This window comes from Lepisma saccharinum, chromosome 27, assembly GCF_977018435.1.
Source record: "Lepisma saccharinum chromosome 27, izLepSacc3.1, whole genome shotgun sequence".
Taxonomy (NCBI): Eukaryota; Metazoa; Arthropoda; class Insecta; order Zygentoma; family Lepismatidae; genus Lepisma; species Lepisma saccharinum.
In genome coordinates, this window is record NC_139255.1 from 24,425,424 (window position 1) to 24,451,539 (window position 26,116).

The 26,116-nt window shown below is 37.2% G+C and overlaps 1 protein-coding gene across 1 annotated transcript; it reads left to right on the top strand.

Moving 5' to 3' along the window:
• Positions 1 to 345: 345 nt before the first annotated feature.
• LOC145980198 (ATP-dependent DNA helicase PIF1-like) lies at positions 346 to 1,698 on the top strand. Its single transcript, XM_083113226.1, has one exon. It carries the CDS (start codon positions 346 to 348, stop codon positions 1,696 to 1,698), a length of 1,353 nt encoding a protein of 450 aa, XP_082969352.1.
• The last annotated feature ends 24,418 nt before the right edge of the window (positions 1,699 to 26,116 follow it).

Here is a 26,116-nt window from a genome sequence, read left to right on the forward strand (position 1 = left end):
ACTGCACACAACTTGCGCTCTTTTTTCGTTTTGCTCTGCAATATTGGTGCTCCAGCTTCAGATTTGTGGGACGAATTTCAACACTGTCTCTCTGAATATTTCCTGGAAAGCATTCGTAATAATACCCTCCGTGCATACAATTTGGCGCTCATCGAAATTGAACGTGGCATGCGCCGCCACGGGACTTGTTTGAGAGATCATGGTCTTCCAGACGTTGAAGACAATTCTACTGAGCTCGGAAGAGAGAGATTAATGTACAATTCATCTTCGCTAAGGACATTTCTAGAATATTGGAAAGCTAAATTATCGGAAGAACAACGCTGCGTGTTTAATTATATTGACCATATGGCAAGTCAGACTAGTTCATCATCAAACTACAGTCGTTCACTTTTTATTGATGGCCCAGGAGGTTACGGAAAGACGCTATTGCTACAGGTGATAGCAGCACATATAAGGTCACAAAATTGCATTGTTCTCTGTGTGGCTAGCTCTGGCATTGCAGCATTGAACATGGAGGGAGGTATCACCGCTCACAGCATGTTTCGGATACCTTTAGACCTAGGTGATGGAACGGGTTTTTGGGGTCTCACCAATGGTTCCCAACGTGCAGAGCTTATTCGGGAGTACACAGTAATCATTTACGATGAGGCTCCCATGTCTCATAGATATGTAGTTGAATTACTGGATAGATCTCTCCGTGATCTGATGCAATCGCAGAGGCCATTTGGAAACAAAATCATTATTTTTGCAGGAGATTTTCGTCAAATTCCACCAGTCTTACCGAATGCCCGATCAGAAATTGATATTGTATCGGTATCATTACGGTCTTCGTATGTGTGGGACTTTTTACGTATATTTAGGCTGACTACACCACAAAGAACTCATGGCGAAGAGGAGTACTCTCAATTTCTGATACAAATTGGGAACAACAGTTTAAGTCATGGTGCCTGCGGTAAAAGTATTCCTATGTATAATATTCAAGTGGAAACCTGTTTGGAAAATCTAATTGAATTTGTTTTCCCCCCTGAAGTATTGGCAAACAAAGATAGATCATCCATTCTCTGCACACACAATTCCAATGTGGATGAGATAAATTCAATACTTATGCGTTCACTGGATGGAAACGTCCATGATATGTGCAGTTATGATTACATCGATGAGGATGATGCAGATGGCTTTGATGTAGACGTGGAGATGCTTCACCATGCACGTGGGAAAGGAGTTCCAGATCACATCCTCAGTTTGAAGGTGGGAGCTTTATGTGTAATTACGCGAAACCTAAATTTCGACGATAGACTAATGAACGGTACCAAAGTGTATATTGTAGCCATAAGTCCTCGGTTGATCACGGTGCGGCGACCAGGAGACAACCAACACTTCGGCATACCAAGAATAGTGTTTAGGTTTAGTATTGTGATCGGGAGCCCACTACAGATGTACAGGAGACAGTTTCCCCTGCAGTTGTGCTACGCTATGTCCATACACAAAAGTCAAGGTCAAACCATAGATGCTGTAGGCGTGGATCTTCGTTCAGACTGTTTCGCACATGGACAACTGTATGTAGCGATGAGCCGTGTTAGATCACCTAGAAATGTTAGAATTCTAGTACCCTCAGAAAAAATCATAGACGGTGTTGCGCACGTAAAAAATATAGTGTACAGAAAATTTATTTGTGATTCTTCACAGTCGGAGAGTTAATGTATGTTACTCGGATACTCCATTAACAAAAATATACATATTGCTTACTTTTAATTAATAAAAAATAATTATCCATGAATGACCTTACAATTTGTTCATGATGTGGTACAACATAAGCAGTAATACATTGTTCTAAATCTCCAAGGCACAATGTGTTAAAAAACAAGGTCTGGAAAAAGACTTCAAACAAGTTTGAAATGCATATAGGCAACAGTCCAAAAATTTATATTTGCGAGAAGAGTCATTTTTACATTGTCTCAAGATTAATATAAATGAATCAAGTTTACGTAGTAAAACATACTTCAAAAGATATGACATCTACATGAGTCAGTCCAAAGATTACATGAACAGTAAGAACTTACTACTCAATATAAAAGTATCTCCATCATGGCTGTTTTAAAATTTTTACACATGTAATACTTTAGTTGTTCCTTAACCTGGAAACAGACGATGCTAGATAACTTTAAAATGAACATCCACGCACACGTACATTAGAGAACGTACTTTTTTAAAAAATAAAAATGACTAAAGAAGTAAATATTGCTTTTTTTATTTTATGTCGCTGTTGAATTCGTATGTATAAAACATCTAACTATTTACTTCGAAACAGATATTATTCACCCACCTTACTATTATGGAAATAGACAATAATGTTTTGTATATTCGCAAGATTATTAGAGCCCAGCCACTTACAACGTTACGTTCTAAAAATTTCAAATAAACGATCGTACTCACTCGTTTTCATACTACATTAATACATGCTGACATATTCAACGACATTAGGAGCATGGTGGAACTAAAGAAGTCGCGGAACGTCACATCGGCGAGCGCACAAGACTTGGCCAATAGCCACGTCGAAAGTGTGCGAGGGGAATGACGGAAAACAATTATTTTTCAATGGACATTTCCACTCAATTTTTGTACAACAATATTAAAAACTACACCCTCGAAAAATTACCCCATTCCCACCACTCACTCACTCACTGACATAAATGTTCTCCATGAAGGAAGCCCCGGAGGCAAAAAAAAACACCCGATTACGACCTCCCATGAAATTGTCCCAAATGACCGAGAAAATTCAAAAATCGCTCAATTAGCCCTTCTTTAAGGGTGAAAATGCCCTTTTTTCAAGTCCCTAGCAACCATTTCCAAGGCTTTTCTTTTTTGCTCACATTGTTTCCTTCAATTCTTATTTGCCTAGCTACATTATATTTGTCACAGATCACACACAGATGAATCAACACCTAGTTCAAAAAGGTGCCTTAAACAAGGGTGACATCTACATAAGGAGTTTCAGCCCAGACACAATTACTTACCTATATATTGGTAAACTCAATGCGAAAATATTATCTACATCGTGGTTGTTTTAACTAAATGTTTAGAGGTATAATAACAAACAATTATTTAGAGTTTTTGCCGTGCTTGTTGTTGTCCATGGAAACGGACGTTGCTAGGGAACTTAAAGAACGTTTATTTTCACCCCCCAAAACTACTGTAGGGGAATTATGCAAGACTTTTCGTGTTTCAAAACATGAGCGTCAGAATTTATTAAGGAGGAGAGGTTGGAATTTGATGTGAACGACGGAAAACAATTATTTTTCTATTACGCTTACAAATGTGAAAATGTCAAAAGACGTAAATATTGTTTTCTCAATTTAATGTCGCTCTTGAATTCGTTTATACAAGAAATCTAACTAACTATCTTGAAACAATTATTGTTTACTCACTATATTATTAAGAAAATAGACAATTTTGAATATTTTGTATATTTGTACCATATTAGAGCCCGAACACACAGAGTTACGTTCAAAACTTTCCAAATAATCGAAACGTATATATTGGTAAACTCAATGTGAATATATTTACATCGTGGTTGTTTTAATTAAATGTTTAGAGGTATAATAACAAACAATTATTTAGAGAGTTTGCCGTGCTTGTTGTTCACCATGGAAACGGACGTTGCTAGGAAACTTACAGAAAGTTTATTTTCAACCCAAGAACTACTGTAAGGTAATTATGCTAGACTTTTCGAATTTCAAAATACGAGCGTCAGAATTTATTACAGAGGCAAGGTAGGAATTTCAGGAGATTGACAGAAAGATTGCATTTCCAATTTAGTGTCGCTATTGAATTCGTTTATGCAAAACATCCAACTAATTATCTTGAAACTGTTATTACTTACTCAGTTTATTATTAGGAAAATAGACAATAATATATTGAATATTTGTACCTTATTAGAGGCCATACAGACATAACGTTACTTTCTAAACTTTTCAAATTAGCGAAGTTATACACTTGTTTGGCTTCATCCAATAAAACATGGTGACATTTTACCCCATCTATAACATGATTACGCCCACAACGTGGCCGAAGTTCACGCATGCGAGCGTACAAGACGTGGCCAAAGGCCACGTCGAAAGTACGTGAGTCCAATATATATATAGCCCCAATCCCACCACTCACTCACTGACTCACTGACATAAATGTTCTCCATGAAGGAAGCCCGTGAGGCGAAAAACGCCCGATTACGACCCCCCATGAAATCGTCCCAAAAGGCTGAGAAAATTTAAAAATCTCTCAATCGGCCCTTCCTTAAGGGTGAAAATGCCCTTTTTTCACGTCCTTAGCAACCGTTGCCACGGGCATTTCCTTTGCACACATTGTTTCCTTCAATTCTTAATTGTCGAGATACATTATATTTCTCACAGATCTACAACACACAGATGAATCAACTCCTGACTTTGAAAAGGTGGCTCAGACAAGGGTGACATCTACATAATAAGGAGTTTCAGCCCAGATACAATTACGTATATATTGGTAAACTCAATGCGAAATTATTATCTACATCGTGGTTGTTTTAAGTAAATGTTTAGAGGTATAATAACAAACACTTATTTAGAGAGTTTGCCGTGCTTGTGGTTCACCATGGAAACGGACGTTTCTAGAGAACTTAAAGAAAGTTTATTTTCACCCCAAAAAGTACTGTAAGTGAACTACACTAAACATTTCGTATTTCAAAATATGAGCGTCAGAATTTATTACAGACGTAAAGTAGGAATTTGGGGGGAATAACGGAAAACAGTTATTATCCAATTACGTTCAAAAATGTGGAAATGACAAAAGACGTAAATATTGCATTTTCAATTTAGTGCCGCTATTGAATTCGTTTATATGAAATATCTTAACTATTTTGAAACTGACAATATTTACCAAGTTTATCATTATAAAAATAGACAATAATGTGTTGAATATTTATGCAATATTAGAGTACACACATAAAGTTTTTTTCTAAACTTTTCAAATTAGCAATCTTATACACTTGTTTCCCTTCATCCAATACAAAATGCAGATATTTTCAAAGTCATTAAGATCATTGAGAAGCCCATCTACAGTATAACGTGATTGCGTCCACAACGTTGCCGAAGGTCACTCATGCGAGCGTACGAGACGTGGCCAAAGGCCACGTCGAAAGTACGCGAGTCCAATATATATAAAGCCCCAATCCCACCACTGACTCACTCACTGACATAAATGTTCTCCACGAAGGAAGCCCCGGAGGCGAAAAACGCCCGATTACGACCCCCATGAAATCGTCCCAAAAGGCCGAGAAAATTCAAAAATCTCTCAATCGGCCATTCCTTAAGGGTGAAAATGCCTTTTCTCACGTCCTTAGCAACCGTTGCCACGGGCATTTCTTTTGCACACATTGTTTCCTTCAATTCTTAATTGTCCAGCTACATTATATTTCTCACAGATAAGTAACACACAGATGAATCAACTCATGGTTTTGAAAAGGTGCCTGAAAGAAGGGTGACATCTACGTACATAATAAGAAGTTTCAGCCCAGATACAATTACGTATATATTGTTATACTCAATGCGTAAATATCTGCATCGTCCTTGTTTTAACTAAATGTTTAGGGGGTATAATGACATGCAATTCCTTAGAGCTTGCCGTGTCTGTTGTTGTCCATGGAAACGGACGTTGCTAGGGAACTTAAAGAAAGATTATTTTCACCCCGAAAACTACTGTAAGGGAATTATGCTAGACTTTCCGAATTTCAAAATACGAGCATCAGAATTTATTACAGACCCAAGGTAGGGATTTGAGGCGAATGACGGAAAACAGTTATTATCCAATTACGTTCAAAAATGTGAAAACAACAAAATACGTAAATATTGCATTTTCAAATTAGTGTCGCTGTTCAATTCGTTGATGCAAAACATCCAACTACTTATCTTGAAACGGTTATTATTTACTCAGTTCATTATGAAGAAAATAGACAAAAATAGTTTGAATATCTGTACCTTATTAGAGCCCATACAAAAATAAAGTTACTTTCTAAACTTTTCAAACTTATATATATAGCCCCAATCTCACCACTCACTCACTGACATAAATGTTCTCCATGAAGGAAGCCCCGGAGGTGAAAAATGCCCGATTACGATCCCCCATGAAATCGTCCCAAAAAGCCTAGAAAATTAAGAAATCGCTCAATTGGCCCTTCCTTAAGGGTGAAAATGCCCTTTTTTCACGTCCTTAGCAACCGTTGCCACGGGCATTTTTTGCAGCACACATTGTTTCCTTCAATTCTTAATTGTCGAGATACATTATATCTCTCAAAGATCAATAGCACACAGATGATTCAACTCCTGGCTTTGAAAAGGTGGCTCAAACAAGAGTGACATCTACATAATAAGGAGTTTCAGCCCAGATACAATTCCGTATATATTGTTATACTCAATGCGTAAATATCTACATCGTGCTTGTTTTAACTAAATGTTTACGGGGTATAATGACATTCAATTCCTTAGAGCTTGCCGTGCCTGTTGTTCATCATGGAAACGGACTTGCTAGGGAACTTAAAGAAAGTTTATTTCACCCAGAAAACTACTGTAAGTGAATACGAATTATGAAAAGTCTAGCATAAGTGAATTATGCTAGACTTTTCGTATTTTAAAATACAAGCGTTAGAATATACGGGCAAGGTAGTAATTTTAGGGGAATGACGAAAAATTCTCTAATTACGTTTAAAAATGTGAAAATGACAAAAGACGTAAATATTGTTTTCTCAATTTAATGGCGCTCTTGAATTCGTTTATACAAGAAACCTAACTAACTATCTTGAAACGGTTATTGCTTACTTACTTTATTATTAAGAAAATAGACAATTTAATATTTTATATATTTGTACCATATTAGAGCCCGTACACACACAGAGTTACGTTCACAACTTTCCAAATAAGCGAAACGTATATATTGGTAAACTCAATGCGAACATATTTACATCGTGGTTGTTTTAATTAAATGTTTAGAGGTATAATAACAAACAATTATTTAGAGAGTTTGCCGTGGTTATTGTTCACCGTGGAAACGGACGTTGCTAGGGAACTTACAAAAAATTATTTTCACCCCGAGAACTACTGTAAGGGAATTATGCTAGATTTTTCGAATTTCAAAATACGAGCGTCAGAATTTATTACAGAGCAAGGTAGGAATTTGAGGAGAATGACAGAAGACAATTATTATCCAATTATGTTTAAAAATGTGAAAATGACAAAAGACGTAAATATTGCATTTCCAATTTAGTGTCGCTATTGAATTTGTTTATGCAACACATCCAACTAATTATCTTGAAACTGTTATTACTTACTCAGTTCATTATTAGGAAAATAGACAATAATATTTTGAATATTTTTACCTTATTAGAGCCTATACAGACATAACGTTACTTTCTAAACTTTTCAAATTAGCGAACTTATACACTTGTTTGGCTTCATCCAATAAAACATGCAGACATTTTACCCCATCTATAACATGATTACGCCCACAACGTGGCCAAAGATCACGCATGCGAGCGTACAAGACGTGGCCAAAGGCCACGTCGAAAGTACGCGAGTCCAATATATAAAAAGCCCCAATCCCACCACTGACTCACTCACTGACATAAATGTTCTCCATGAAGGAAGCCCCGGAGGCGAAAAACGCCCGATTACGACCCCCCATGAAATCGTCCCAAAAGGCCGAGAAAATTTAAAAATCGCTCAATCGGCCCTTCCTTAAGGGTGAAAATGCCCTTTTCTCACGCCCTTAGCAACCGTTAGCACGGGCATTTCTTTTGCACACATTGTTTCCTTCAATTCTTAATTGTCTAGCTACATTATATTTGTCACAGATCAATAGCACACAGATGAATCAACACCTGGTTCAAAAAGGTGCCTTAAACAAGGGTGACATCTACATAAGGAGTTTCAGCCCAGAATCAATTACTTACGTATATATTGGTAAACTCAATGCGAAAAATGTTATCTACATCGTGGTTCTTTTAACTAAATGTTTAGAGGTATAATAACAAACAATTTTTTAGAGTTTTTGCCGTGCTTGTTGTTGTCCATGGAAACGGACGTTGCTAGGGAACTTAAAGAAAGTATATTTTCACCCCGAGAACTACTGTAAGGGAATTATGCTAGACTTTTCGAATTTCAAAATACAAGCGTCAGAATTTATTACGGAGGCAAGGTAGGAATTTGAGGAGAATGACGGAAAACAATTATTATCCAATTATGTTTAAAAATGTAAAAATGACAAAAGACGTAAATATTGCATTTCCAATTTAGTGTCGCTATTGAATTCGTTTATGCAACACATCCAGCTAATAATGTTGAAACGGTTATTAATTACTCAGTTTATTATTAAGAAAATAGACAATAATGCTTTGAATATTTGTGCCTTATTAGAGCCCATACACACAAAAAGTTACTTTCTAAACTTTTAAAATTAGTGAACTTATACACTTGTTCCCCTTCATCCAATACAACATGCAGACATTTTATCCCATCTATAATATGATTACCCCCACAAAGTGGCCGAAGGTCACGCATGCGAGCGTACAAGACGTGGCCAAGGGCCACGTCGAAAGTACGCGAGTCCAATATATATAAAGCCCCAATCCCACCACTGACTCAGTCACTGACATAAATGTTCTCCATGAAGGAAGCCCCGGAGGCGAAAAACGCCCGATTACGATCCCCCATGAAATCGTCCCAAAAGACCGAGAAAATTCAAAAATCGCTTAATTGGCCCTTCTTTAAGGGTGAAAATGCCCTTTTTTCACGTCCTTAGCAACCGTTGCCACGGGCATTTCTTTCGCACACATTGTTTCCTTCAATTCTTAATTGTCGAGATACATTATATTTCTCACAGATCAACAAAAGATGAATCAACTTTTGGTTAGAAGAGGTGCTTCAAACAAGGGTGACATCTACTACATAAGCAGTTTCAGCCCAGGTACATTTACGTATAGGTACTTATATTAGTAAACTCAATGCGAATATATTTACATCGTGGTTGTTTTAATTAAATGTTTAGAGGTATAATAACAAACAAATATTTAGAGAGTTTCCGGTACTTGTTGTTCACCATGGAAACGGACGTTGCTAAGGAACTTAAAGAAAGTTTATTATCACCCCGAAAACTACTGTAAGTGAAATATGCTAGACTTTTCGAATTTCAAAATTCAAGCGTCAGAATTTATTAGAGAGGCAAGGCAGGAATTTGAGGGAAATAAAGGAAGACAATAATTTTCCAATTACGTTTAAAAATGTGAAAATGACAAAAGACGTAAATATTGCATTTCCAATTTAGTGTCGCTATTGAATTCGTTTATGCAAGACATCCAGCTAATAATCTTGAAACTGTTATTACTTACTCAGTTTATTATTAATTAAATAGACAATAATGCTTTGAATATTTGTGCCTTATTAGAGCCCATACACACACAAAGTTACTTTCTAAACTTTTAAAATTAGTGAACTTATACACTTGCCCCCTACATCCAATAAAACATGCAGACATTTTATCCCTTCTATAATATGATTACCCCCACAAAGTGGCCGAAGGTCACGCATGCGAGCGTACAAGACGTGGCCAAGGGCCACGTCGAAAGTACGCGAGTCCAATATATATACAGGGTGCTCGGAAATTCCCCTTACAAACTCCTAGGGCTAGTAGAGGGGACTGAGTAGACAATATTTGGAATAGGAACCCATGTCCGGAAACTTACCGTTTCCGTGCTACAACCATGACAATGTGTCGGATGTGCCTGTGTTGGTATGCAACCGGGTAGGCAGTACATGACGTTAGAAAATCACCTGATGGCACGTCACGTCTACAAATTGTTGCGTTCCACTGTCGACACAGGTGTTGGTCAATGAATACAGTAGTACGTCTCTTTTTTGTTCCCTTGGCATTGTTACCAAATAAATTTGTTTGTATTATGGACTGAGTCACACGTCATTCACTTCTGTACCTTACGTAACACCTCATTTGACATGGTTGTAATAAATGATTACACTTTAGGTCATCAGGTGATCTTCTGACGTCATGTACTGCCTACCCGATTACATACCAACACAAGCACATCCGACACATTGTCATGGTTGTAGAACGGAAACGGTACGTTTCCGGACATGGGTTCCTATTCCGAATATTGTCTACTCAGTCCCCTCTACTTGCCCTAGGAGTTTGTAAGGGGAATTTCCGAGCACCCTGTATAGCCCCAATCCCACCACTCACTCACTGACTCACTGACATAAATGTTCTCCATGAAGGAAGCCCCGGAGGCGAAAAACACCCGATTACGACCCCCATGAAATCGTCCCAAAAGGTCGAGAAAATTCAAAAATCGCTCAATCGGCCCTTCCTTAAGGGTGAAAATGCCCTTTTCTCACGTCCCTAGCAACCGTTGCCACGGGCATTTCTTTTGCACACATTGTTTCCTTCAATTCTTAATTGTCGAGATACATTATATTTCTCACAGATCTACAACACACAGATGAATCAACTCCTGGCTTTGAAAAGGTGCCTCAAACAAGGGTGACATCGACATAATAAGGAGTTTCAGCCCAGATACAATTACGTATATATTGGTAAACTCAAAGCAAAATTAATATCTACATCGTGGTTGTTTTAACTAAATGTTTAGAGGTATAATAACAAACAATTATTTAGAGTTTTGCATTGCTTGTTGTTGTCCATGGAAACGGACGTTGCTAGGGAACTTAAAGAACGTTTATTTTCACCCCGAAAACTACTGTAAGTGAATTATGCAAGACTTTTCGAATTTCAAAATTCGATCGTGAGAATAATTTATTACAGACGCAAGGTAGAAATTTGGGGGGAATGGCGGAAGACAGTTATTATCCAATTACGTTCAAAAATGTGGAAATGACAAAACACGAAAATATTGCATTTTCAATTTAGTGTCGCTATTGAATTCGTTTATCCGAATTAATTATCTTGAAACGGTTATTACTTACTCAGTTTATTATTAAGAAATTAGACATTACTCTTTTGAATATTTGTACCTTATTAGAGCTCATACACACATAAAGTAACTTTCGAAACTTTTCAAATTAGCGAACTCATACACTTGTTCCCCTTCATCCAATACAACATGCAGACATTTTACCCCATCTATAATATAATTACCCCCACAACGTGGCCGACGGTCACGCATGCGAGCGTACAAGACGTGGCCAAAGGCCAAGTCGAAAGTACGCGAGTTCAATATATATATAGCCCCAATCCCACCACTCACTCACATAAATGTTCTCCATGAAGGAAGCCCCGGAGGCGAAAAACGCCCGATTACGATCCCCCATGAAATCGTCCCAAAAGGCCGAGAAAATTTAAAAATCGCTCAATTGGCCCTTCCTTAAGGGTGAAAATGCCCTTTTTTCACGTCCTTAGCAACCGTTGCCACGGGCATTTCTTTCGCACACATTGTTTCCTTCAATTCTTAATTGTCGAGATACATTATATTTCTCACAGATCAATAGCACACAGATGAATGAACTCATGGTTTTGAAAAGGTGCCTGAAACAATGGTGACATCTACATAATAAGGAGTTTCAGCCCAGATACAATTACGTATATATTGTTATACTCAATGCGAAATTATTATCTACATCGTGGTTGTTTTAACTAAATGTTTAGAGGTATAATAACAAACAATTATTTAGAGAGTTTGCCGTGCTTGTTGTTGTCCATGGAAACGGACGTTGCTAGGGAACTTAAAGAACGTTTATTTTCACCCCGAAAAGTACTGAAAGTGAATTATGCTAGACTTTTCGAGTGGGTCTGGTGAAAGCAAACTATTGTAGTTGGCAGCACCCCTGTTGCGTCCCCACGTTTTTGATTGGCAATTGTTCTCCCATTTAAATACGAGTACATTGGGAATTTGATGCCGAACATGCTGCTATTACATTAAATTGCAAGTTTAATATCATCATAACCTCAGAAATGATGTCTGAACATGATAGTTTAATAATGAGTGCTGTAAGAGTAAGACTTTTGAAAAGACGATCGTCAACAACAGAAAAGATATCGGAACTCAAAGAAGCCGTAAAATTTGCACAGCACTTTTTTACGTCGCTTGCAATTTTCACAATTTAAGTGATCTGTTGTTGAGAATCCAGACGAAAATAATGCATAATAATTCCTCGCGACTGTACTTTTATTTTTATAGTTGTTTTTAATAACTGACTTTTTCCTTTCACGTGATATAATACTTTTCCACGTAGCTAGTAAATATGGTCCATTGTTTTATATACACACATTTATCGTCAAGAATAGTTATTACATAAAATATGTTTTCTTCTATTCCATGTCTCGTAACCTCTAGAGCTATCTTATTTACAGGTATTATAATTTTAAAATTGTTTTACCAAGAAAAAGAAGGACGAAAATACGAGGGGAGAATATTTGCTTAATACAATGATAACATACGTAAATATTAAATTATCAGATAGGGCATAATGTCAGTCATAGTGTATAATAATATATATCAAGCATTTACGCACTTAATACATTTTTCTTTATAATGTTGGGACTTTTTTCGATTTCTATCCGCCGTTGAATTACACATGCTCTCAACCAGAAAGAAAAGCAAAGCATAGTGTAAGAATCTAAATTTTTGTATTATCGACCCATGGCAGCTAGAGACGACCCAAATGATGTCAAGTTTAGTGTTCTTTGTGTATAAACGTAACATATTTAGCTCGCTTTCGCAACCATTCCGTTGCGCTTTAATATATTAATTCTTAGGTTCAGGAGAATGTAATTTTCGGAAACTTATGACTGGCTACATTATCTTAAAGCTTTGCTAAACCCATTTTTATTATCGATTTACACGATAAATTCTTACCATCATTGAAAATAACGTTTTCTTAGCCATCCCATCGAACTCCAATGTAAAGCTTAGGGCAACAAAATGACGAACGAAATTATTTAGGGAAGCAACGGGAGTGGCGCAGCCAGCGGAAAAGTTTGGCAATGAACAGCCCCATCTCAAAATAGGAGCATCAGAATTTATTACAAAGGAAAGGTAGTAATTTGAAGGGAATGACGGAAAACAGTTATTACTATCCAATTACGTTCAAAAAAGTGAAAATAACAAAAGACGTAAATATTGCTTTTTCAATTTAACGTCGCTATTAAATTCGTGTATGCAAAACATCCAACTAATTATCTTGAAACGATTATTACTTACTCAGTTCATTATTAAGAAAATAGACAATAATATTTTGAATATTTGTACCTTATTAGAGCCCATACACACATAAAGTTACTTGCTAAACTTTTCAAATTAGCGAACTTATACACATGTTCCCATCATCCAATATAATATGCAGACATTTTCAAAGTCATCAAGATCATTGAGGAACCCCATCTATAACATGATTGCGCACACAACTTGGCCGAAAGTTATGCTTGCGAGCGTCCCCGTCGAAAGTACGCGAGTCCAATATATATATAGCCCCAATCCCACTGACTCACTGACACAAATGTTCTCCATGAAGGAAGCCCCGAAGGCGAAAAATTCCCGATTACGACTCCGCATGAAATCGTCCCAAAAGGCCGAGAAAATTTAAAAATCGCTCAATCGGCCCTTCCTTAAGGGTAAAAATGCCTTTGATTCACGTCCTTAGCAACCGTTGCCACGAGCATTTTTTTGCAGCACACATTGTTTCCTTCAATTCTTATTTGTCGAGATACATTATATTTCTCACAGATCTAGAACACACAGATGAATCAACTCCTTACTTTGAAAATGTGGCTCAGACAAGGGTGACATCTACATGAGAAGAAGATTTAGTCCAGATACAATTACGTATATATTGGTAAACTCAATGCAAAATTATTATCTACATCGTGGTTGTTTTAACTAAATGTTTAGAGGTATAATAACAAAAATGTATTTAGAGAGTTTTCCGTGCTTGTTGTTCACCATGGAAACGGACATTTCTAGGGAACTTAAAGAAAGTTTATTTTCACCCCAAAAACTACTGTAAGTGAATTATACTAGACATTTCGTATTTCAAAATACGAGCGTCAGAATTTATTACAAACGCAAGTTAGGAATTTGGGGGGAATGGCGGAAAACAGTTATTATCCAATTACGTTCAAAAATGTGGAAATGTCAAAAGTCGTAAATATTGCATTTTCAATTTAGTGTCGCTATTGAATTCGTTTATGCGAATTAATTATCTTGAAACGGTTATTACTTACTCAGTTTATTATTAAGAAATTAGACAATACTCTTTTAAATATTTGTACCTTATTAGAGCTCATACACACATAAAGTTACTTTCTAAACTTTTCAAATTAGCGAACTTATACACTTGTTCCCCTTCATCCAATACAACATGCAGACATTTTACCCCATCTATAATATGATTACCCCCACAACGTGGCCGAAGGTCACGCATGCGAGCGTTCAAGACGTGGCCAAGGGCCACGTCAAAAGTACGCGAGTCCAAAGCCCTAATCCCACCACTGACTAACTGACATAATGTTCTCCATGAATAGAGCCCCGGAGGCCAAAAATACCAGATTACGACCCCCCATGAAATTGTCACAAAAGGCAGAGAAAATTCAAAAATCGTTCCCTTGACCCTTTTTTAAGGGTGAAAATGCCCTTTTTTTCACGTCCTTAGCAATCCGTTGCCAAGGCGAATTTTTTGCATACATTGTTTGATTCACATTTTCATTGTCAAGCTACATTATATTTCTCACAGATCAATAACACACAAATGAATTAACCCCAGGTTAGAATTGATGTTGCTAGGAAACTTAAAGAAAGTTTAATTTCACTCCGAAAACTACAGTAAGGAAATTATGCTAGACTTTTCGAATTTCAAAACATGAGCATCAGAATTTATTATAGGGGAGAGGTAGGAATTTGAGGGGAATGACGGAAAACAATTATTTTTCCATTACGTTTACAAATGTGAAAATTATAAAAGACGTAAATATTGCTTTTCCAAACTAATGTCGCTATTGAAGTCGTGCTTACTCACTTTATTATTAACAAAATAGACAATTTTGAATATTTTGTATATTTGTACCATATTAAAGCCCGTACACAGAAAGTTACGTTTAAAACTTTCCAAATAAGCGAACCACGTCGGCGAGCGCACGAAATGACGGAAAACAATTATTTTTAAATTACGTTTAAAAATGTGAAAATGACAAAAGACGTAAATAGTGCTTTTCCAATATAGTGTCGCTATTCAATTCATTTATATTAAATATCTAACTATTTTGAAACGGATAATATTAACCAAGTTTATTATTATGAAAATAGACAATTTTGTGTTAAATATTTCTACAATATTACATAAAGTTATTTTCTAAACTTTTCAAATTAGCAAACTTATACACTTGTTTCCCTTCATCCAATACAACATGCAGACATATTCAAAGTCAATGAGGAACCCCATCTATAACGTGGCCGAAGATCACTCATGCGAGCGTATAAGACGTGGCCAAAGGCCACGTCGAAAGTACGCAATTTTCTTTATAAAGCACGTAACTTTATATTCTGAAAAGTAATGACTAATTTTTAACTACGTAAAGCATGTTATTGACAATTAACTATTAATGTCTTTTAAAAACACGTAAAGAAACCACCAATTTTTTTTACAAACACGTAAAATATAAATTTCAATGCAACTAGTATATATCCTGTTTGTGCAAATCATAAATCGCATACAATATGCGTAAAATAACCACAAATTTCCTTACAAGGCACGTAGAGTATGTTTCTGTATAGTAACCACTAATTTATTTACAAAATAAAATAGGTTTTAGTAAAGTTACTACACATTTTTTTAAAATTTGCAAGAACTGATTTCTTAGTTGCTCCAATAGTGTCTTTTGCGAGTGAATTGCCATAAAGTTTAATAGCACCACTATTGTGCCTCTTGATGAAGGCGAATACCAAGAACTCAGTACTACCTTGAATTTTATATATTCTTTTTTGGTTGTTTGAGTTTCTGTTTTAAGTCCACTTATGCACAGAGAGGCTAATCGGGACTAAACCTACAGTTTAAAGTGGGATCCGAACCACTATATACTCTTCGCAACATCTTATTTGACCTCCCCGAAATAATTCTAATTCCTGAATTCGTAAACTTAGCAACATTGCACTTCGGCTCCAGGTGAGGGTAGCCAACTTTGAGTAGGTCCTTCCACTAGACGAAAAATGCTGCGGTGAGAGGTTTTCAATTTCGCACTTTCCATGAACTTAGAAACTATAAACCGCTATTATAATACACAATCAAACAGAAATAATTCCTTGGAAAAAGAATAGAAGCGTGAAAGGTCGCGGGTTCAAATCCCATCCTCTCCTGTTTTTTTTTTTGTTTGCTGAACAGAGACCGTTGATATTTGAATATTTAAAAAATTAATCCGATGCACACTCTTGATGGACGTCCCTTCTGCGCATTTTTCCATTAGAACCGTAGCGATGCTAGATAAAGGGCAACTAGGGCACTGCCCCACAACAATTTTAACATAAAAAGTTCATCTAAAGAGACGATAGGTATATAACTATTTTTTCCCTCCACTCCTTTGTTCCTGCAATCAGACGTACAGGGTGTGCATCCTTTGCGAGGATAATATATTTCTGCGTCCTGTTGGAGAGAGTCCGATCTCAGCTCTGCCCTGAGACGTGACCTCACTGACTCATCCAAAGCTTTACAGCATAGGCAAAGGACAAGGTAGGGTACCCCCTCACAATGGAAAAGCGCAAAATTCGTAGCCGTCTTTGGTCAGTGGACGAGGTGCCCTGTCCATTCATGTTTGCCTCGTTCACCGTTCAGTTTTTCCAACTCTTGGCAGGCACTTCATTCGTTCTTCCAGCCTTCGTACTTTCACCTTCCTCAGTAAGATGCAGCAATAAGCTAGAAAGATAATGCCTCGAATGCTTTTGATCCTCCTTCCTTTCCATTGTATATGGATTTGGATTTGAATTAGTGTGTGAGTTTGCGTTGCGTTTCATCTGTGTGCGTATTGATCGCTTATGAAATATTTAGTTTTTTCGCGAGTGAAAAAGTTTACACTTAGGCTACTGTACGTGTGTATTTATTTGTGTGGTTGTGTCTGTGTTCCAGACAACTTGACTAGCAGATTATCTTCGTACGTATAAACGAACTTTTTGGGGGGTACATGGCCAATGAAAAGTGTTGTAACTGAACTTAACAGTGCATCATCTTCCTAGTTAGTTCTTGATATTAGATCGGAATTTGTTACATTTCATTCCAAATAGTGACCCATTGTTTCAACATTTCATTCCAAATAGTGACCCATTGTTTGAACAATTTACTTACTCTATGTCAAGGAACTCTTCTCAAAAACCTTAAAGAAAAATTTAGAGGTTGTCGCCCCCCCCCAAAAAAAAAAATAAAAATGTGGCCAGCCTGCCTGGAAAGGCACGCGCCGCCCCTGCATTAGATGTTGCAGATTTCCAGGATTTAAAGTTAAAACTTTTTTAGTTATTGTTCATATGTTGTGTTAACACACACATCATTATTAATTCACAAATCACATATATGTATTCAGGATGCAAATGTAATGTCATTTAAGTTATGAATTGTTTATATTTTTCACTGACACCTAAAATATTGATTATTTTGATATACTATTAAAAAAACATATACAGTTATGTTATGTAGTGATGTAGTGCATTAATGTAACGAAGGAGAGCGTTTAATGAGTTCAAATTGCTAAGATTGGTAATTTTATGTCCGTTCCTTCGTAATGACTGTTGTCAATCCCCTAACCACCATCTTACCATGCGTCTAAAACTAAGAGTAAATCGCCAATTAACATAAGTAAATGGTTATTGTGACGGAGGCTGATGCGATAAGAAACTACTAATAAGTATTTATATAGTGAGTGACAAACAAAAAAGTCAAAACCTTATAATGATCGTTAATTTGTCACTGCTTTGTATCTAAAATGTTTGTCTTATTTCAGCAGAAAGTACGAGTATCAGATCTAACAAACATTCCCACTAACTTTGCAATATTCGAAACCACCATCACAGACTTAGCTCTACGTAACTTGATTCTGTGCATTCCACGTGTCATGTTACTTCCTCCTATCATCGAAATAACTTCCTCTTATTATTTTCTTTCACCTCGTGAAATGCAGAGACCAATGTTAACTTCCACGGTGGAAAAAAATTTACACCCAACGATATACTCCTGAAAAGAATCCTGTCTAAATGGAGAATCAAACCTACGACCTCCCTCGTAAGAATCAAGCACGCTACCTATTCTCCAAGTAGCTCATGTTAAATTTGCTACCAGTTTGAAGAAGCCAATTCACACATAATGTAATGTCTATAATTTCCTCATGGTAATTTTTATGAGGAAACGAATTCAGAAAAAAATCGAGAAACGCCGAAAGGGAAAAATGATGAACATTCTATTGGCGTTTTGTCATATTTTGTAAATTGTGTGTAAATTACGTGTTTTGAACAAGAAATCGTTTAGTTAGGATGTCTTTTGTTGTTTGTTTAAAGTAGGGACAGGAGAGCGAAAAGGAGTCATTTGAAGCAGACCCCGGTAGCCAAGAAACTAGAGCTTTTTTCCCAAAGACTGTAGGAAAAGAGAGAGGAAAGGGATATTCAACGTATGAAATATAAAATATGTGTGAAATTAAAACACTCCGACACCTTGCAAGTGCATCCTAACGTACTTCAAACTATGAAAAACATATTTTCGTGGTGGAAAACTGCAAGTCTGTATTATAAAGTGGAGATATGGGACGATACGATCCAAGGAAAATTTAAGTAAGCCGCCTCCTTCCCTCCAACTTTTTCAATGGTCATAATTAGTAATTAGGGTTCGGAAGTGAATGAAAAATCAACTTTTTTTTCACCCTTACAAACAATGCTAAACCTGATATGATGTCCGTTTCCCTTCAGTTAGAGCCTGAAAACACTTTCTATTTTACATTTTTCTTTTTTTACATTTTTCGGCCTTTTTTGGTTTTTAGTTTATTTGTCAGTATTTTTAACAGTTTTTGTTGCATTTTTATTTATCTTTTAGGTTTATTTTTCTCCTCGCCTGTTTTTTCGTGCAATTTAAATGCATATACTAGTAAAAGTTACATATTTAATTTCTTGACATGGTCCTTTTAACAAATTCCCCATGAATCGAAAATACGGACAATGGCAAAGCATAATATTATTCATAAATGAAATGTTTGGCAATGGATTAAAATACTTTGTGTGAAGCCTACTTTGAGGTTCTTTTGCTGGACACTATTATCTTTATTCTGTGGTTTTAAAGTAAAATTGGTCAGAATATTAAATGAAATTATACTTTGGTATATGCGAAGCAGAACTGTATTTTCGGATGCTGGCCGACTTCAATATCGAAGAAGGCCCACTCTAAAAGGAGATGAATTGGTTGATTTGGTGTTTTAAATCCACTTTATACACAGTAAGGATAATCGGGACTGGACCTACAGTTTAAAGTAGGATCCGAACCACTATGTACCTCCACCGGAAATGAGATGAATGATTTATAAAGAAAAACCTTGAGGTATATTTTATGTAACCTTGAAGTAAACAAAGAAAACTACATTATCACTTAGTTGCTCTCTTCCCCTTTGCTTCAGTGGTTTCAACCACCAAACAACTGGCTTCATCGACTTATTAGACTACTTACTCTTTTGTAATTATGAGAAGAATCAAGCTTTCATTTTTACAGGGAAAATTATTTTATAATATTCTTTTATCATTTTTAGGTCATTCTATAGATCATATTTTGAATATTTTTTTAGGTCATCATCTTCCGAGCCCCAGTCATACTGTTTAATCCTGCAAGCATTCCTTAGCTATCCTAAAGACTCCAGCAAACACCTAAAACTTTCCACATCACACTGCACTACACCAAAACAGAAATGTGTATGTCTTCATCCCTGGAACAGAGTGTATAGAATAACGTGAACCATGTGGAGTAGGGGGGTCGTGTTTGCTTGCGGAATGAAGGCCATGGGTTAAATCCTACTTCCTTGCAAAATCTTTTTTCGGAAAATAAACGGTTTGGACAAGAATGATTATCTACGTTTCTTGGATACTTCCGTTGATATTTATGCGATTTACGTCCAGCATTTCCGGATGCAGAAACATGCGATGTAAAGTCTGAGGTGGGTAGTTTCAAACGTTGAATATAGCAAAATATCTGTGGTTGTATTATTTGAAAATCCCACGTATATTTTAGGTCCGCAGTAAAGAGCACAAACAAAGAATATTGTATTTGTGTGTATGTGTGTATGCTGGTATGTGGTGTGTGTGTCTGTGTGTGTGTGTGTGTGTGTGTTTGTTCTTGTTGTTTTAAGTCTACTTTATGCACATGCTAATCGGGACTGGACCTACAGTTTAAACAGGAATCCGAAGCACTGTGCAATGAGCCTCCACCTGATATAAAACCCAGGACACATTGATTACAACATCCTGTTTAAGAACATATAAATATGTAATGTGTGTTAACATAACTTTTGACAGCTGAATGAAAAGAAAGGTCTTGCCAAAAATACTGCCAATCACTGAAAAATCAAGAAGTTGAGTGGAAACATTCCCGAGGTATGCATCGCATAAATATTTACAGTGATATAATATAATCTTAAATTACATTATTACAACACTTCGTACTCGGAAAATAACAATAAAAAAATAATCAGGAGTGGGTGAGATTTGATCCTACGATGTTTCGTTCTTGACGAAAAATTATAATAAGACGACCAACTGCTCCAGAAGATTAATAAAATGAAACTCTGTAAAACAAGTTGATCTCAGTTGAAAAAAACATTTTGCCTGAGTTCCGAACAATTTTTCGCCACAGATCAGGGAAAAGATGCACTTTGTAGAATCGTCCGGTATTGTGGAATTTTCTTTACTGTCATTTTGTCTAAAATCGAGATAAATTTGCTTCATTGAGATGTGGTGTCGATTCTCTCTAGGTGGTGGAGAACCAGATCAGTGTTTCCACTGGACATAAATTCCCCTATTTTTAATTTCAGAACGAATACTCTTAAAGAATATCAATATTCGTATTTCCAGTTTACGATTTTTGTTTAATTACGTATTGTATTACTGCTTTGGAGTTTCTGACTTCATGGAATGTAAAAGAATTAAAGAAATTCACAAGAGCGTTTTCGTTAAGAATGAAAAGCTGTTGCTAAGTTGGATACTATTTGTGGACTTTGAAGCGCTATGTTGTCAAATTTACGAATTCAGGACTTTGAATTTTTTCAGGGCGGTCAATTAAGATGTTGCGAAGAGTACCGACTGTACTATAGTTATCGCTGGGCGATCGAGACCGACCATATGCCCCACATGATACTTGTCATAGTTGTGCTGTAACACCGAGAGAATGGTTGAATGTTGTTAATGCAGTGCCGTTTGATGTATCTATGATATGGCCTGAACAATGGGACCACGTGACAGATTGTTATTTTTGCCGCATCGTAATGCGTGGCTATTTCTCGAGCATGTGTATATGCCGATGTGCTCTTACAATACAATACAATACATAAATATATGTATTGTAACTTTTATTCATCACAGTTAAGTGGTAGAGCAGCCCAAGGCTGAATCTCGCTCTATAGTAAATAAAAAGACTTTTCAATTCAATTCAATTCAATTCAATTCGCATTGAAGTCGGTACCACATAGTGAGGTATTCCCAATTCCTAAATCACTATCCACCAGAGTGGAATTGAACATTTCTTGTGATCAGGAAGGTTATTTCTAATATAAAAGATAGCGTTAGATAGAAAAAGATAGGCAGGTTAATTTTTTTCACGATAAATTTCAAAGTTGGGGTGGTCAGATCCGGATCCTGGCGGATCCGAAATCCGGATCCGGTTGGTTCCGGATCCTTAGGATCCGGAACCTAAAATTTTTCGGATCCGGATCTGCGGATCCGGAATTTTCAGATCCGGATCCGGATCCAGAACTTTCGGATCCGGATCCGGATCCGCGGATCCGGAATTTTCAGATTCGGATCCGGATCCGGATCCAGAACTTTCGGATCCGGATCCAGAACTTTCGGATCCGGATCCACAATTTTCGGATCCGGATCCAAAAGTTTTGGATCCGGTACTTTCAGATCCGGATCAGGTACTTTCGGATCCGGATCCGGAATTTTCGGATCCGGATCCGTTTTGCCATCCCACATGCGCTTCTTTGGAAAGTAAAAATGTGCTTATAACATATTGTTACCTGCTAATATACATATATATATAATATACATACACACATATATATATATATAGTGTGTGTGCTCGCGTGCGCGATTTGTAATTAATTAATACACTTACTTACTAGGGAGGTCTAAGTCTTCCCCTCCGATTTCCATGAAACTTGGCAGGTGTATAGAGCCCCCCCCCCCTCAAATGTCAAGATGAGGAGAAATTGAAGTGGGGATCTGTCCCCGAAACCACGTAAATATGGCATAGGAAGAAACAGGGGGCATACGGCCTCTCTATACACCTGTCAAATTTCATGGGAATCGGAGGGGGACACAGGGATCAGATGATTCCCACGGCAATTTGTCCTAATCTTGACATTTGAGGCGGGTTTTGCCCCCTAAAACAGTATTTTAGCCGAAACAAAAAAACACGTATTTCTTCCTTTGGGCCCCTCTATACACCTGCGAAGTTTCATGAAAATCGGAGGGGAACACAGGGGTCAGATCCTTACTTCAATTTGTCCTCATCTTGACATTTGAGGGGATTTTGCCCCCTGAAACAGTTTTTAGCTCAAACAAAAAAACACGTAATTCTTCCTTCGGGCCCCTCTATACACCTGCCACGTTTCATGGAAATCGGAGGGGCACTCAGGGGTCAGATCCCCACTTCAATTTGTCCTCATCTTGACATTTGAGAGGAGGTTGCCCCGTAGAACAAATTTTTTTCCGAAACAAAAAAACACGTATTTCTTCATTTCGGCCCGTTTATACACACACCTGCCAAGTTTCATGGAAATCTGAGGGGGACACAGGGGTCAGATCCCCACTTCAATTTGTCCTCATCTTGACAATTCAGTGGGTTTCGCACTGTAAAACCGTTTTTTAGCTGAAACAAAAAAAACAACATGTATTTCTTCCTTTGGGCCCCACTATACACCTGCCAAGTTTCATGGAAATCGGAGGGGGACACACAAATCAAATGCCCACTTAAATTTGTCCTCATATTGACATTTGAGGGGGGGTTGCCCCCTAAAATCGTTTTTTAGCCGAAACAAAAAACACGTATTTCTTCATTTGGGTCCGTTTATACACACACCTACCAAGTATCATGGAAATCGAAGGGGGACACAGGGGTCCGATCCTCACTTCAATTTGTCCTCGTCTTGACATTTGAGGGGGTTTTGCCCCCTAAAACAGTTTTTTAGCTGAAACAAAAAAAACACTTATTTCTTCCATTGGGCCCCACTATACACCTGCCAAGTTTTATGGAAATTCGAGGGACACAGGGGTCAGATCCTCACTTCAATTTGTCCTCATCTTGACATTTGAGGGGGTTTTGCCCCCTAAAACCGTTTTTTATCTGAAACAAAAAAACACGTATTTCTTCCTTTGGGCCCCACTATACACCTGCCAAGTTTCATGGAAATCGGAAAGACACAGGGGTCAGATCCTCACTTCAATTTGTCCTCATCTTGACATTTGAGGGGGTTTTGCCCCCTAAAACCGTTTTTTAGCTGAAACAAAAAAACACGTAATTCTTCCTTTGGGCCCCACTATACTGCCAAGTTTCATGGAAATCGGAGGGGGACCTTTAGATAACCTCCCTTGTTAGTCTTACACTTTGTAATTATTTAACACTGCATATATTATAATGTTTTATTTTAATTTGTAAAACTGTAACTGTAGAACAATTGTATAATTTTTGTATAACATTTCTATCTTGTTATATGTGTTAAAGGTTTCATCCTGGAATGGAATGTCTCACATTTATGTGTGTTTTCATTTCCAATACATTCGAATGAATACATATTCGTTTCAATGGCATTCACAAAATCACTTCGGACATTTGTGCACGAGTGTGTTAGCCGATGCGTAGCAAAGTATTTTAGGAACAACACTTGAAAAAAATTCTTGTAGGACTAAGGTGTGGTAATATTATAATGGGATTGAGATACGAAACTCTCGGATCCGGATCCGGATTTTCGGATCCGGATCCAGATCCGAAACTTTCGGACCCGGATCCGAAACTTTCAGACCCGGATCCGGATCCGCGGATCCGGAACTCTCGGATCCGGATCCAGATCCGAAACATTCAGACCCGGATCCGGATCCGCGGATCCGGAACTCTCGGATCCGGATCCAGATTCGGAACTTTCGGATCCGGATCCAGATCCGAAACTTTCAGATCCGGATCCGTAACTTTTGGATCCGGATCCGGATCCGAACGGATCCGGATTTTTCGGATCCGGATCCGTTTGGCCATCCCTATTTCAAAGCTCTTATTTCATCTGGAAATTAATTGAATAACTTCCCCAGATGTCGATGCACCTGGTACTGGACTCTGACACGACCAATGTTTCCAATACATTTCCTAATTTCTTAAAGAACATATTTTTTATGAATATGGCATAGTTAACTCCACAAATCATGTATAATGTCACAGAATTACTCCCACATCCCCTACTCTGCTTTCATTGCACGGTACTACATGTACGAGGAACATTACCCTTCTATTTACTTTCTATGCATAGAATGCATAAAAATGTTTCGTTCTTTTTGATACCACTGAGACCATCCCAACAAAAAAAAATTATTGCAAGGGACTCCATACTTGTATTTTATCCATGTTTATTTCTCCTTCGTATAATATTTTTTTATACCTTACAAACTTTTATTCCACACTGAACGTTCATGCAGATATTTATTTTCGTGTTTAATTTCTATAGAATATCCATACAGATAAAGGTTCATGTCTCTATCGTTTCAGTTCCGTGACATTTGGGGCACCCTGAATATCTCGGGAATGAGACGTGATGCACAAATTTTGAGACTTCTGGTGGGAGGAATTCACAGAAAAAAACACGTTATTTCATCCAGGATACAAAAAAATTCAAATTTGTTACAGAGTGTTATCGAAAAGAAGCATCGAGTTATAGAATGCTATTCATTCATTTTCTGTGGTGAAGAGAAAGAGGAAAGAGATGTGTACGTGAAAGGAGGAGTGGGGTAACATTATTCTGTTCTTATTTAATTGCAATTAAAAATGGAAAAAGGAAAAATGCATACCTCTGCAGCAGTGAGTAATATGATAGTAACATATATTCGACAGGTAGCCGTAAAATATGATATTTTGTGTTGGTCTTAAATTGTAGTTTAGATAATGAAAGTGAAAAACTACTTACTACATTTTATGGAAATGAGATTTCATGCACCCCCCCCCCCCCACACACACAGGATAGAGTAATGTAGTTTTTATATATCTTGCAGCATCGGAAGAAATCCTGTCAAATTTACCATCCCATTGAAGTGTCAGTGCTATGTACCTAGCATGAGAAAGATACGGTAAAACAATACGATATTCAGCATTTGGGTTCATTCATAAACACCTTTGCGTATGTAAATCCGTCTTTTTCAACTTTCATATTTTTCAAACTCTCTGCAAACTACAGTCATTGGAATGTTTCAGGCTACAATTTGGAAATATAAAACAATTCAACATATTGCATGAATTAGGAGGAGTGGATGTACAAATGAGGGCAGTCATAAAAAGCATTTTAAAATAGCAAACGAAACTTTGATTTTTCCCCATTTTTTTTAACTTTATGAATGAAAATCTCAAAATCTTTCTAAATCACCAATGGAGCAACAAATGTTGGTAGTAAAACCATACCGTACCTTCAAGTGGACCGAATAATGTCGGTACAGTTATACATTTCGCTCTGTAAAACACACATTCCCTAGCTATCAAGCAAACTTCCCCCGGCTAACAGGAAGATACTTGGTTTCGATGGAAGGAGTACATTGCACAAGTGGATGTAGGCGGGTGGTTAATGAACATCATAGCTGGCACCTCATGAAGGTAAGAGA

Excerpts from the sequence above, each read along its gene's own strand:
- LOC145980198 (XM_083113226.1), top strand. The coding sequence starts at position 346 with ATGGCAAGTCAGACTAGTTCATCATCAAACTACAGTCGTTCACTTTTT.